Source organism: Strongylocentrotus purpuratus, unplaced genomic scaffold, assembly GCF_000002235.5.
Source record: "Strongylocentrotus purpuratus isolate Spur 01 unplaced genomic scaffold, Spur_5.0 spur5_scaffold_21, whole genome shotgun sequence".
NCBI classification, from domain to species: Eukaryota; Metazoa; Echinodermata; class Echinoidea; order Camarodonta; family Strongylocentrotidae; genus Strongylocentrotus; species Strongylocentrotus purpuratus.
The window spans coordinates 14,460,852-14,474,293 of record NW_022145607.1 but is presented as its reverse complement, the minus strand read 5'-3'; the positions used below and the strand labels follow the sequence as shown (position 1 = coordinate 14,474,293).

The window sequence follows — 13,442 nt, the reverse complement described above, 5'->3', positions numbered from 1 at the left end:
TATTACAAAATCAATGTTAAATCTTAAAGAGAGCCATCAAACAGAAAGGGATCATTCTGACCCAGGAGACTGCTTATATAATTGATGTGTTTTGTTACATCTATCTCGTTTCACATATACAATTGAATTCACTCAAAAATGAGGGAAAAAAATAAGTAAAAATACTTTTTCGAACAAATTTGTCCGTTTTCCTCATTCTTCTCCTTTTTATTGTTTTTGTTTGCAGAGATTACCATCTGGATCAAGGGAAAGCAGAGTTTTCCGCGAAACATTTATGAATGATTATTTTGCTTTTCATACTGGTGGATCTGTAATTGGATTTGATTTTGGCTGATTTGATTCAATTTGATTTATTTGTATCCGTATCATCTTTTGAATTCACATTCCCAAGTGCATAACAGTGCAGATCTGCTAAATTTCTCGAAGATGAAAATAGAAAATACATGAGTACGGGTTACGGGTCTTACGACTCTAAGCTGCCGTTTACGATAAACCTCAGTCAAATCGACGAGACTGATTACCGTACACACAAACAAACAAATGGACGCATGAATGAATGAATGAATACAAAATGAAAAAATAATGATATCAATGAATAAAAACAAGTAAATGAATAAATAACTTAATAAATGAACGAATGAATAAAGAAATGTTTAAATAAAACGACTAAACTAAATAACTCAATGAACGAATGTATGAATGGTAAACAGCTTTGTTCCCAAATAACTTTGTCGAATGTCATCTCTAATTATGAATATTTAGGCTAAATACAGTACCATATTTATTCAATTCTGTGATAATTGTTTGATATTGTTCTTTGTAAAAAGAGGTAAATACACAGTTATTAAACAAGGGACATCAACATGAATGACTCATTTTTAAATCATGCATTTCAGTGTTCTGACATCAATGAAACTCGTTCTGACACACGATACAACATTCACTTTCTGAATTAATCTTTGCCGTCGTTTTAACATTTCGATAAACAAAACAAATGAAATAATGTTTGCTTTCATTAAAGAAAGAGTGAATTTGCCTCTATGTTATCTGCTTTTTCTACATCGCATTGTTGATATCTTCATGGTAAAGGCCCGGTCCCACTGCACTTACGGATGCAAAGAGGATGTAAAACGTAAACAAATCTTGCCATCCGTTGGAAAACGCTATGCATCCGTTGTGTACTCATTGCATACATGTTTCATACGCTCTATCCATCCAGCATCCGTCCACTGTGATTTCATCCGCGCAAAAAGTTTTGAGCTGCACAAAACTTTCAGAACGGATGAACTTCCGCCGTATACGATGTAAATCCGCGACAAATACGAGCAACAAACGTTCTATGTCCGTTATCATCCGTTAAATGTCCGCTGTATCCTCTCTGCATCCCCTGTGCATCATCGCAACTCACATCCGCTGCAGCTGAAAACGGAAAGAGGGAGGAAAGATAAGGTACATGGAACGTCTATACATCGTTAGTAGCACGGAAATAGAAAGGATGTAAGCGTATGCATCTCGTATATAAAGTATTCAAAGCTGTCATCCACTTCCATCCGCTTTCATCCGCTAGGCTTCCAAAGAACATCCGTTTAACATCCCCGCTACATACTACCCACGTCCGTTATTTTCCGTTCTGTTTTCGCCAAATTTGTCCATTTCTGGAGCGGATGAAAACGAATGGAGCCACCCCCGAAATTTTGCTCGTCCGCTGTGTCCTTTATGCATACGTTTTGTGTTCATCGGCCAGTGGGACCGGGCCTTAAGCTACGTTAAATTTCTACGATAATCTTGATAATTGACATTGGAAGTTGACATATTGTTCCTATGACAATTACACCCATTTGCACAGATCTGCTGGGTGATTTAATAATGTATGAAAATAATGAAGCAACAAAATATTAATTTGTTTTAGCTTTTCTTAATGATGATTATCTTACTTGATGTTAGTTAAATAAATTTCATTAGATAACCTAAAGCGGAAGTTGTTCAGCACTGTGCATAGCCAAGCGATATTCTTTATTTGTTAATGCATTTTTCTTCTTTAAACATTTAGTAGGTTGTATATGCAGTTTTTCACTGAATATGGGATTTAACTCTATGGCAAATTTTATTTGTATCTAAGTATCGGTCGTGTTTTTTAAGCGCAAATGAATAATTAAATAGAAATAATTTTAAGGAAAAAAGTTGACAGTTTTAGTAAGCAAACTGGATGAAACTTTTATCAAAGTAGTGCTGGATTGCATTCACAGCGCGTGGGCAATTATCAGCAAATCTGATACAGAAAATAGAGTACATTGTTTATGTTCATCATGATGATGCATGTCTACATAATGTTCGTGCTAGTATTATAATGTATCGTCAGTGCTGTATATATTGCGAAAAGGTGTACAGTGAGTTAGTTGATCAAAGTGAATTATGAAATGTGTCCTTACGACTTCTAAGCGAGTGGCTAATAAAAAGGGGGAACAAATCAACAACTTATTTTCTGAAACACGTTACAATCATTCCCTCTATTCTGTATTTTATTTTATTTTCAAAGAATGGTACATGTTGTAAACTACAGATAAAGAGGGTCAGTAAGGGAGAGAGAGAGGGGGGATAGAGATAGATAGAGAGAGAGAGAGAGAGAGAGAGAGAGAGAGGGAGAGAGAGAGAGAGAGAGAGAGAGAGAAGGGGGTGGGGTGATGAGAAAACGAAGAGGAAGATAAAAGTAAATGCAATTGAACTGAAATCGAATTGCTTTCATTAGAAATAACAATACACGCAGCTCAAGGCAGATACTTTTGTTACAATTAAGGTACTTGAAAAAGGTATTCAATGGAAACATTAAACTACAAAGAAATATGAAAACGAAAACATCGGAATACATATAAAATATAAGATTGCATTTAAGATGAGGTTTAAGTATAAAAACATGTGAGCATGTGTATGTACAATTCACTTTTTTAGAAGTGGTTAGTGACCCTATGATGTGATTGTTTTAAACTGTAACCCCGGTTTGATGTTAACTAATGCGAGTTCATTTTCTATTTTTATCGTCTCGACTGACAAAGATAACACTTCGAGGACACCGTTATATCCTTCCTGCACATGCTCTTTAACCCCCATTGTATTCAGAACGTGCCCCAAGAGTCCCAAGCGTTATACACATCGAATTATAAAATAGGGGTTTAAAATAAATGGATGGCTAGAAAAAAACAAAAACAGAACTAACCATTATGATAGCCCTTTGATAGCATTCTGCTTGTCAATTTAATCTTCGCTTGGTTTCTTTTTTGTTTGTTATAATTTGATTTTCGTTTGTTTGTTTGTGGAGTTTGTGGTTTCTTGACTAATTAGGTCATTCGGAAAGTTGAAGCACGCAGAGTCTCATGTGTAGGACTTGAGCATCAACAAAATATTAAACGGAAATCCAGAGTATTTCAAACAGGATGATCCGGATAGTGGCAGCTAAAGAAGTAAAATAATGAGGGGACAGACATGATTAGGGGGAAAGGCGGATAAAGGAGGGGAGGGGTGTACATCTCCCTGGAACTTAGAAGCTACCAATATTCAAAAACGTTAACTCGTTTTCAGATAGCGAGGCGGTATCTTTGTAATTATTATTACATTTTAATCGAATTAGTTTAATGCAAACCTGAAATTTTAAAGGTTATAAATGGATTCACATGACCGAGGGACATTACTGAACGGGAGTGCAAAATTTATTTCAAGGAAAAAAAAACTGTTACTATCAGCATGTTTAGGTAAGCAACAATAAGTGAGGGTAAGCATTGACAATCAATCAATCAATCAAGAGAGAGAGAGAGAGAGAGAGAGAGAGAGAGAAAGAAGGGGGATATTTTCTCCGAAAGATGGGGAAGGGGTTGGAATCGGGTTGGAATCCTCTCGATCGGGATCGGGGAGGTGTGAGGGGGAGAGGCGGGGGAGGGGGTGGTCATCCATCATGTTATAAGTATAACATTTGCGTTTAGATACATAAACTATTGACTTGGTCGGATAATTTGATGAACATGATAAATATATCGTTCAGATAACACTGACAGATTTCCGTGAAGAAAAAAAAAAATCATTGTTATACGAAAAAAGTGTTTATCCAAAAGCGCATAGGTCAGATGCATGTGTTCCTGTTTCCCCCGTTGTAATGATAACTCTTTCCCGCACCATTGCTGCTTCGGAAGGGCATTAGAGGTTCAAGAGTGTTGCCATTGTAAATCATTCCTGCACATGTCAATGGTGCCGTGAGGATTAAAGATGTCTACTACAGCTCTCTCCGATATCCCATGCCAGCGACTCGAATGCGACGATAACTTCACCAGGAAGAGGTCGCACCCCAATGATGGTTGCCGACGAGCGAAGGACATCGTCATCGTCGTCGTAGTCGTGGTCGCCGTTGGGGCGTTGATTCTAGCCCTGGTTAGCCTCGCAAAGCCAGGGCACTTCGAGGTTGAATACGAACAGGAGTTCAATGGGCCGGGTACGTTATTAACTTTCTTTTCGTAATCCAATCTTTGTTGAACAATGTTCAACGTTCACAGAACACAATAAAGGTTTTTATGTGCGAACAGCGTAGAAATTACATTTAAAGATGTTATTCAACCATTTAACTAAAAACATCATAATTAACGGAAACAGATATGAAACTAATTAGATAAATAAATAGTTTAATGAATAACTACTAACAATGAAAATGAATTAATAACAAGAACAATATTAATTAATGACAACAACAATATTCATTATTTTGATAATAATGATAATAAAAGTTATAATAATAACAATACTGGTAATAATAATAGTAATAATAATACTAATAATTATACTGATAGTAGATTCTGGAGATTCCTCAGATAAGAACACCGTATTAAACGTATCCAACGCTTCACCACTCATCGCTTTACTTTTAGCTCACCATGATGCAGGTACATGGTATATCAAAACACATCTTCACCCTCCTCATTATCAAATACTCTAGATACTTTCTGTCTTTCTGCATTTTATCTAGGTTTCCCATGGTCCAAGGACAAAATATGGACCTTCGCCATTGGTCATTATGGTATCAACCGCGAGTATTTGTAAGTCATTTAGGCAAATATCTGATTCTTGTATGACACTTTGATTTAAGAAAGAAAATGGTTTTAGGCATAGCATACATTGGAGGGTTTAGTCCTTTTTGGTACCTAAAGATTGCTGAAACTCCCAGAGTCATGCCACTCTACTTGCTATTCAATGCAGGCCAATATGACACGAGTTTAAAGAGAAAAGAAAATACAAATAAGATACTTGATTACGGTATTTAACTTAATGTATCATCTCTTGTTTGTTTGATACTTTACTGAGAATAAGGAAAAAGATGAAAACAAAAGTTGAAAGCCCCTTATATATCAAAAAGATTGATAGGATCCTGACTGTCTGTGTGTGTGTGTGTGTGTGTGTGTGTGTGTGTGGGAGGGGGAGGCTGCTAAAGTTTCTTTCATGAAAAGAGTTGTAAAGGGTACATGAGCATTTGTCTACATCAATAACCCATTTCTTGTGATGGCCAAGAGTAAACTGATTGAATCTTTGCGCAGCATAAAACGTATTACCATTCGGTACAATTGTCTGAAAATCAAGACTATTACTTTTGGGCTCTATAGCCCTAAAGTCGATTCGGCAACTAATAGTCGTTATTTTCCCACTTGAAGACATTTTCAAGCCCCACCTTTTTTAGGGAAGTTCTAAATTAGTATTATCTTTCAAATGCAGTTGGAATTTAACTTTTTCATTTTTGTTTGGCCTGCAAATGGGACATAGTACCTTTAATTCCTTTCATGTGTGTGTTACTTTGTAATATATATATATATATATATATATATATATATATATATATATATATATATATATATTTAAATGTGTTAATGTGTTTGTTTTGTTTTCATACTTGTACAGAGACGAAGCAACTGGGACTATAAAGGGCTACAATGTAGACATTATCAACGCTGGTAAATATTACTTGTCTAATTTTAAGTATTCCCGGAAGATTTTATCCATAATCATGATATTGAACAAGAATACTAATTTTTAACTTAAACGTTGCTACTGCATGTGGTGTCATGACGCTGACAGACACACAAAAACGTAGAAACGTGGAAGGGCAATCCGACCTCTGTAATAATTCCATTGTTATGACTAGGAAAATGAGAGAAACAGAATTGCAAAAGTTTGAAATAATCGGGCTAGTAATGAGAGAGTTATGAGTTTTTGAAATATGAGATCACTATATCAATACGAATCTCAAAATTTGCAATATTGTCAGTGGATTGTGACGTAATCACGGACAACCTTCACATGGTCGTGTACAAAATATCGAGGGGTCAGTAACACAAAGACGTAACTCCATTTTGGCCATTTTGAGAAAAAGGGGTTTATGTGTCACTGAGCACTTGGGCCAACCCTCGATATAATCTTGAATGTTACCATTTATATGATTTTTTGTTATAGCCATTGATTTCAATAGGGTGTTGGTGGAGTTAAGTCTTTGTGTTTAACTAGCCATTGACTTCAATGAGGTGTTGTTGGAGTAAAGTCTTTGTGTTTCCTGGAAAGCCCACATTTTTCCGAAGATTTTGATATCAAATACTCATTTTGGCAAAATATTGAGATTCGTCTTTGAGTCACTGAACCCTCGATATAAACTTGACTTTTACTTCTTTATTAATTAATATCTATATTAATATTTTCTCTCCATCTCATAGTTTGCAAGATAGCGAATAAGAACTGCGAGCTGGTGTACGATGACTTTGCACGATGTTGGATGTCTGTGGCAGGGGAGAGAGCGAAGGGTGGTGAGGGACTGCTAGGGGGATGGTACGATGCCTGTACAGGTAAACAACAAATACATGACAGTCTTCGAAGGAGGAAAAAGAAATCAGCAACTTGTTGTAACCTGATAGCTGGCAGGTTACTGGTAAAGTGATCAGTGTCAGTCGAACAGGATGTTTATTTTTCTTGGAATAACTATAAGATTTAACGTCCCTTGAAATAACTCCTCTTCATATTCCATATCCGAAGTTTGACGAGAATCAGCTTAAAAGTTGGGACCGTGATTCATGCATCTTACCCCCTTCACATACACGGATTTTTTTGTACAAGTCCTTACGGATCGCCAGCTCTTAGTCAATAGCAAGCATCCGTGTTACCCCCTTCACATACACGGATTTTCCTTACGAGTCCTTACGGATCGCCAACTCGTAGTCAATCGCAAGCATCCGTAAATAACTCGCTGGTATCCGTAAATAACTCGTCACAACTCGCAACAACTCGTAGACACTCTTAAGGATCCGTGAAAGGAGAGGCAGATTTTTTGACATGTCAAAAATCTTCTTACGATTGTCCACGGATTGATTTGTCCGTAAATAGCTCGTAAATAGCTCTTAACAATCCGTAACCACCCGTAAACCGCTCGCAACAACACGTCACCATCCGTAAGCTGCTCGCAAGAATCCGTAAATGACTCGTAACAGATTTTTGTAACGATTCGTTATGGTTAGTTTACGATTTGTTTACGGATTATTTACGGATTATGGCGAGCAGTTTAAGGCCGGTTACGTGTGCTTACGTGTTGTTTACGATTTTATTCGGGTCATTTTACGATGGCTTTACGGATTGATACGGGTTATTACGAGCGGTTTAAGTGTAGTTACGAATACTTTACGAATAGATACGTATAATTTACGTATGCTTACGAACTGTTTACGATTTTGGGAAAGGTATAAAAGCTGCAAATTCGAACACTTCATTTTCAGTTATTATTTTTGGGCTAAAAATCGTAAAGACTCGTAATAACTTGTAGCTTACTCGTAACTATTCGAAACAACACGTAAACAGATCGTAACTAACACGTTATTTGCTCGTAGTTAGCCGTGACAACTCGTAACGAATCGTGGACTGTTGCCGTAAATACATCGTAATAACTCGTAATGATCCGTAATAAACCGCAAACAGCTCGTAATAACTCTTAAACCGGTCGTAAAAGTGGCCAAATCGTGAGGATCCGTGAAAGATCCGTGAATTTGTGCGATCCGTAAGGACTCGTAAGAAAAATCCGTGTATGTGAAGGGGGTATAAATAATTCGCTGGTATCCGTAAATAACTCTTCACAACTCGCAACAACTCGCAAACACTCTTAATGATCCGTGAAGGAGACTTTTTGACATGTAAACAATCTTCGTACGATTGTCCACGGATTGATTTTTCCGTAAATAATTCGTAAATAGCTCGTAACAGTCCGTAAGTATCGTAAACCGCTCGCAACAACACGTAACCATCCTTCAACTGCTCGCAAGAATCCGTATATGACTCTTTTGTGATTTTTGTTATAGTTAGTTTACGATTTGTTTACGGATTATTTACGGATTGTTACGAGTGCTTACGTACGTGCTGTTTACGATTTCATTCGGGTCGTGTAACGATAGCTTTACGGATTGTTACGGGTTATTGCGAGCACTTTACGTGTAGTTACGAGTACTTTACGAATATATACGTATAATGTACATATTCTTACGTATCGTTTACGTTTTTGGGGAAAGCTATAAAAGCTGCAAATTTGAACACTTCAGATGTTCCTTTATGGTTAAAAATCGTAAAAACTCGTAAATACACGTAACTAACTCGTAACAACACGTAAAAAGGTCGTTACTAACACGTAAGTTGCTCTTAGTTATCCGTGACAACTCGCTACAAATCGTGGAATTATGCCGTAAGTATATCGTAATAACTCGGTCGTAAACATGGCCAAATCGTAAGGATCCTCGAAAGATCCATGAATTTGTGCGATCCGTAAGGACTCGTAAGAAAAATCCGTGTTTGTGTTTCTCCCGCACAAGATTGAGTCGTTTTCTCATAATTTTGATGGTTTCAAGACATCGCGGTATACTTGAATTATTTATCCTAAATAATCAACATTTCGCAATTGCTTCAACTTAGATTCGAACTCGGGGCCTCATGGAAACGAGGCCAATGAGCCATCATTGCTGCGGAGAGAATAAAATTTGGAAATATTCTACCATATCAAGTACATTTTAAAAAGCCTATAGTTATGGTATATTTAGCAGAGAACATGCATTCGCAGAGAAATCATATAGACCATCATGACGGAACAACTGTATCAAGAGTCAGTTTGTCGTTGAGTTCACACTTCATCCTAAATGTGCTAAAATTTAACTCCAGATAACCTATCATACATGACTGACTCCCTGTTGAGTAAAAGTGAAGAAATAATCTGAAAGCATTGGATTATTTAGTTACGGGGTCTACTCGTCTTGACATATTTCATTGAAATAGTATCAATCAGAGGAATTGAATTTTACTTTGTCCTCTCTATTTAGGTTGGGGAATTACCTATGATCGATCTCGGTCGTTTTCATTCACCAAGCCATACAGCAAGCTAGCTGGAGTAGGAATCTATGTATCAAATACAACAACGAATTTTGACTGGACAAACCTGAGAGGGCGCACTATCGGATTTATGAACGGATTCTCGAGCGATGAGCACTGCCTGGCACGTTATGCTGACGATCTCATACAGGTACTCTAGAGAAAACAAAAAGAGAAGCTCTGAGATAGAACGAGAAGAGGAGATGGAGGGCGAGAGAGAGAGAGAAACAAAAGATAATAAGAAACATAGAGAGATGGTAAGAAAAGGAGAAAAGAAATTAGTGAGAGAGAGAGAGAGAGAAGATAGATTACAAAATGTAAAGAGATGGACGGTGAGAAGGGAAGGGGCAGAGAGAGAAAGGGGAGGGGTTGGTCGAGAAGATCAGAGGGGAATGAGTGAGATTCAGGGGAATATAATGATAAAAACTAAGTGATAATGATGGTGATAATAACGAGAGAGAGAGAGGGAGAGAGGGAGAGAGAGAGAGAGAGAGAGAGAGGAGGGGGGGGGGGTGGTAATTATACATCCCCCCATGAAATTACTAGTATGGGATACATGGTATAATAGACCAACTGACTACTTGATGACAATTAATCAGTGATAAAAAATACAGATTGCTAACCCAGTTTATATTGGAAAAAACCTATTTATTTTCCTCAATGGATTATGTTTCGATTTATCAGCTCACTTATATTCCGGTCACATGCGCTTTGTGCCCCTACATTAAAAAAGGACATAGCAATTTGGGAATAAATATAAAATTCAATTCTACTTTTCTCTCTATTTCATCTGAAGGGTTCCAAGTTGTCTGCATCTGCCGGCCAGATTGTCTACTATACGAGTTTGGAAGAGCTTGTGGCAGCGGTCATTGATGGAAATGTGAGTAAGAGTTACTTACAATGATATCTAAAAAAAGAAGGTCTTAAATTTCTGCCTCTCTTCTTGTCTGGAAAGTTTAGACTACAACAACCATAACAGTTGTATTCTATTTAGACACTTTAGTCTCGGGATTGATTGAGAAAGTGGAGAAGAAAAAAAAAAGAAAGCGAAGAAAGGGGTACCTGTCGCCCCATCTGTAGGTTTTGCCGCTTAGGTGCTTCGTTTATTAGATGATGTATATATCAGATAAAATACTAAATTATGTATTTCATTTTTTTTTCTCGCTTAAACAAGAAATTTAGTTCTGGTCAGGTGAATTAAACTGTAAAAGAAACTATCTGGATGCAATAGGGGATAGTTTGATTGTTTATACTGTGAATATGGTAAAGTTTTTTAATGATCAAAATGTCTGTCAAGCTTGCTTGAAGTCAGATGCACTGCACGAAAATATGTGCGTATATGGGACTACGCATTAATGTTTGGCCCGAGACCTTTCAGCTCATTCTTGTTATATCTCGAATATGGGGGTATTATAAGCAATCATTTTCAGAAAACGTTTCTTCGATGATACTCTTCCACACTTTGTAACATAGGCATAAGAAGAACGACAAGCTCAGAAATTATGTTTCACCATGGCCAGAATTCACCCAACCCTCTCTATACCCCAGGTTGACGCAGCCTTCTGCTACGCCGAGCCCCAGCTTGGCCAGTTGAAGCTGCTGACGGCCTCAAGCTTCCCGAATCGTTGCGCCCTGGGCGGGTTCGGCATGATGGCGAGAAAGGACAACCCCACTTTCGTCACATGGTGGAACGATGCCTTTGACAAACTTGTTAACACAGCCGAGTACAGAATGATCTGCCGAGATTTAAAGGAAGCGCACGGTATGTATTTTAGCCTACTGCAAACTCGGAAAAACCGTTATGTAATAAAATAAGGTAATAAATTATGCTGGAATTACAAATTGCACATTTGAAATTTAAATGGTTACATATTTATTATAGAATTTGCCATGTTTTTTTCCTTTAAATCTCTTTATAATGCGTAATTTTTTTAGTATATTGCAATTGTCTTGTCCAACAACTTTCGCTTCATAGGCAGGTACAGCCCAGATAGCAAAATGTTGTGGGGCCCATCTGGGTTTTATCTGGTTACAACTGGGCTGGTATATGGGCCCTAGATGGGCAGTCCAGATGGGCCCACGTGGAACCCAGATGGAGCCCCCAATGGGCCCCACAATATGCACTATGGTTACAAATTGGGCACCAGATGGGCCAAGTGAGTTTTATGTGGGATTTACCACAAAATGCCCAAGGTTCCATATGGGCTACATATGGGCAAAGTGGGTTTTATATCAAAAGGATCGAAACCAGTTGATCATGCAGTATACCTCAATCTTTCACTTCAGCAATTGTACGCGCATTTGAAAACATACAAATCCACACACCCACACGCGCACGCACACCCACCTCTGCACTATCCACATACGTTCCCACGCAATATCCTCACCCCAAACACGCACAACTATTTCACGCATACCTACACTCATTCCCCACACACAAGCCCACAACAAAACAACTAAGATATTTATGCAAATGTATTCAATCCCGTTCCCCCTTTTTGTTAGTTGTGTATGCCTTTGGGGATGTAAACAGAACGTGACATTAGATATGATGAACCCAATATATCACCATTTTTCTTTTCTTTATCAATGCCATCAGGTCACATGCCAGGTCAAAATCCGGAGGACGTCTGTCTGTAATAGGGAAGCTATGACGGATACAGCCATACCACCATCAAGACTATTATGTATGATTGTGATCCCAAGTTTGTGGATGGCCTTTAATTTTGCAGTTCAAAAATACTTCAAAAGTCAGTCACCACAGAAGGAAATAAGGACTTTAAATAATCTTGTCGTCGACTTTTCTGTAATATTAAATACAGAATTGTTCTCAATTTGATATATATTCTAAGACGATCGCAAATTTTGCATGCGTTCCGAGGAAGAAAAAAAACCCAGATCGATTCCAGATTTTAAAAAATAGCAACCAGACCGATAAGGCCCAGGAAATCTTTCCTTTATCGAGTCAATATCATCAAAGCTCTTGGTTAAAATTGAGACTTTTTATGTGGTATATTATGTCTTTCATTGTATGCATTTTTTTCTTTCGTTTAAAGATTTCTCAGTTGCAATAGATCATTTGTCTACACTTTTTCGACTTTTCCCGAGACTCTTCGCATCAGATTATGAGAACTCATTATATTCGAAACTCTATGATATTCGACTTACGTAATTTCACCCATTTATAGACTAAAATTGTATATATGTTTTGCTGTAAATTTGATTAAACGAGTATTTAACGCAAAATGAGATATGGATCACTTATAACACCCCCCCCCCCCACAGTGGGGGGAATGTGCAGGACATTTAATCACCCCAGCACACATTAGGAATAAAGAGAGGAACATGGACAAATTAAAAGGAATTGAACCACAACATATAGCTTGTTCGCAAAACACCTATTTTGGCAAATTATTTTGTATCATCTTGAAAAACAACTGATCATACGAAGCAGCAAAATTTAAGAAATTCGACAATTGTGTTCATGAGCTTCGGGCCTCTCTCTCTCTCTCTCTCTCATTGCAAATACTCATGTGACAAGGTATTGTTTCATATTCCCGACGTTAAGATCATCATTTATCTTTCCTCATTAGTTAACTATTATGCCTATTTTCTCGCATTTGTTTGCCAGATATTTTTGATGTGTTTCATTATCAATAAATTCTCTCATTTGTTTCATAAAATGATACATTATTCAGTTGTCATTGAGGTTTCACATACTTACGATAAATCACTGGTAGAATGACTATTACATCACCTATCGATTTATTTCTGATTTCGAAACTCTTAACCGTCGATATCATAGATGGAGCAAATTTCATACATTAAAACACAAACCCACTTGCACACAAACACGCACACACACACACACGCACACTTACACACACACACATACAATGTACTGAGTCAAGTTACCATTTTGAAATATTGTTTAGGGGAACTAACCTCTCGACTATGAAGCATATAATGATAACGTGGAGAGTAAGACAAAGTTTCATTTAATATAAAAAGCATTGCTATAGAACAAATAA

General features: G+C 37.4%; 2 protein-coding genes across 2 annotated transcripts in view; both read left to right on the top strand.

Moving 5' to 3' along the window:
• LOC582691 (CD63 antigen) overlaps positions 1-537 on the top strand; it is a 9,032-nt gene extending 8,495 nt beyond the window's left edge. Inside the window, exon 8 of the mRNA XM_782636.4 lies at positions 227-537. The gene's annotated coding sequence lies outside the window, so the exon portion shown is untranslated. The remainder of the gene's footprint in view (positions 1-226) is intronic.
• Positions 538-4,034: 3,497 nt separating this feature from the next.
• Positions 4,035-13,094, top strand: LOC100892258 (arginine-binding periplasmic protein). Its single transcript, XM_030995397.1, has 8 exons — positions 4,035-4,474; positions 5,003-5,072; positions 5,926-5,978; positions 6,732-6,860; positions 9,363-9,562; positions 10,208-10,291; positions 10,960-11,173; positions 12,011-13,094. Exons 1-8 carry the CDS (start codon positions 4,252-4,254, stop codon positions 12,049-12,051), a joined length of 1,014 nt encoding a protein of 337 aa, XP_030851257.1. The 5' UTR covers positions 4,035-4,251; the 3' UTR covers positions 12,052-13,094.
• The last annotated feature ends 348 nt before the right edge of the window (positions 13,095-13,442 follow it).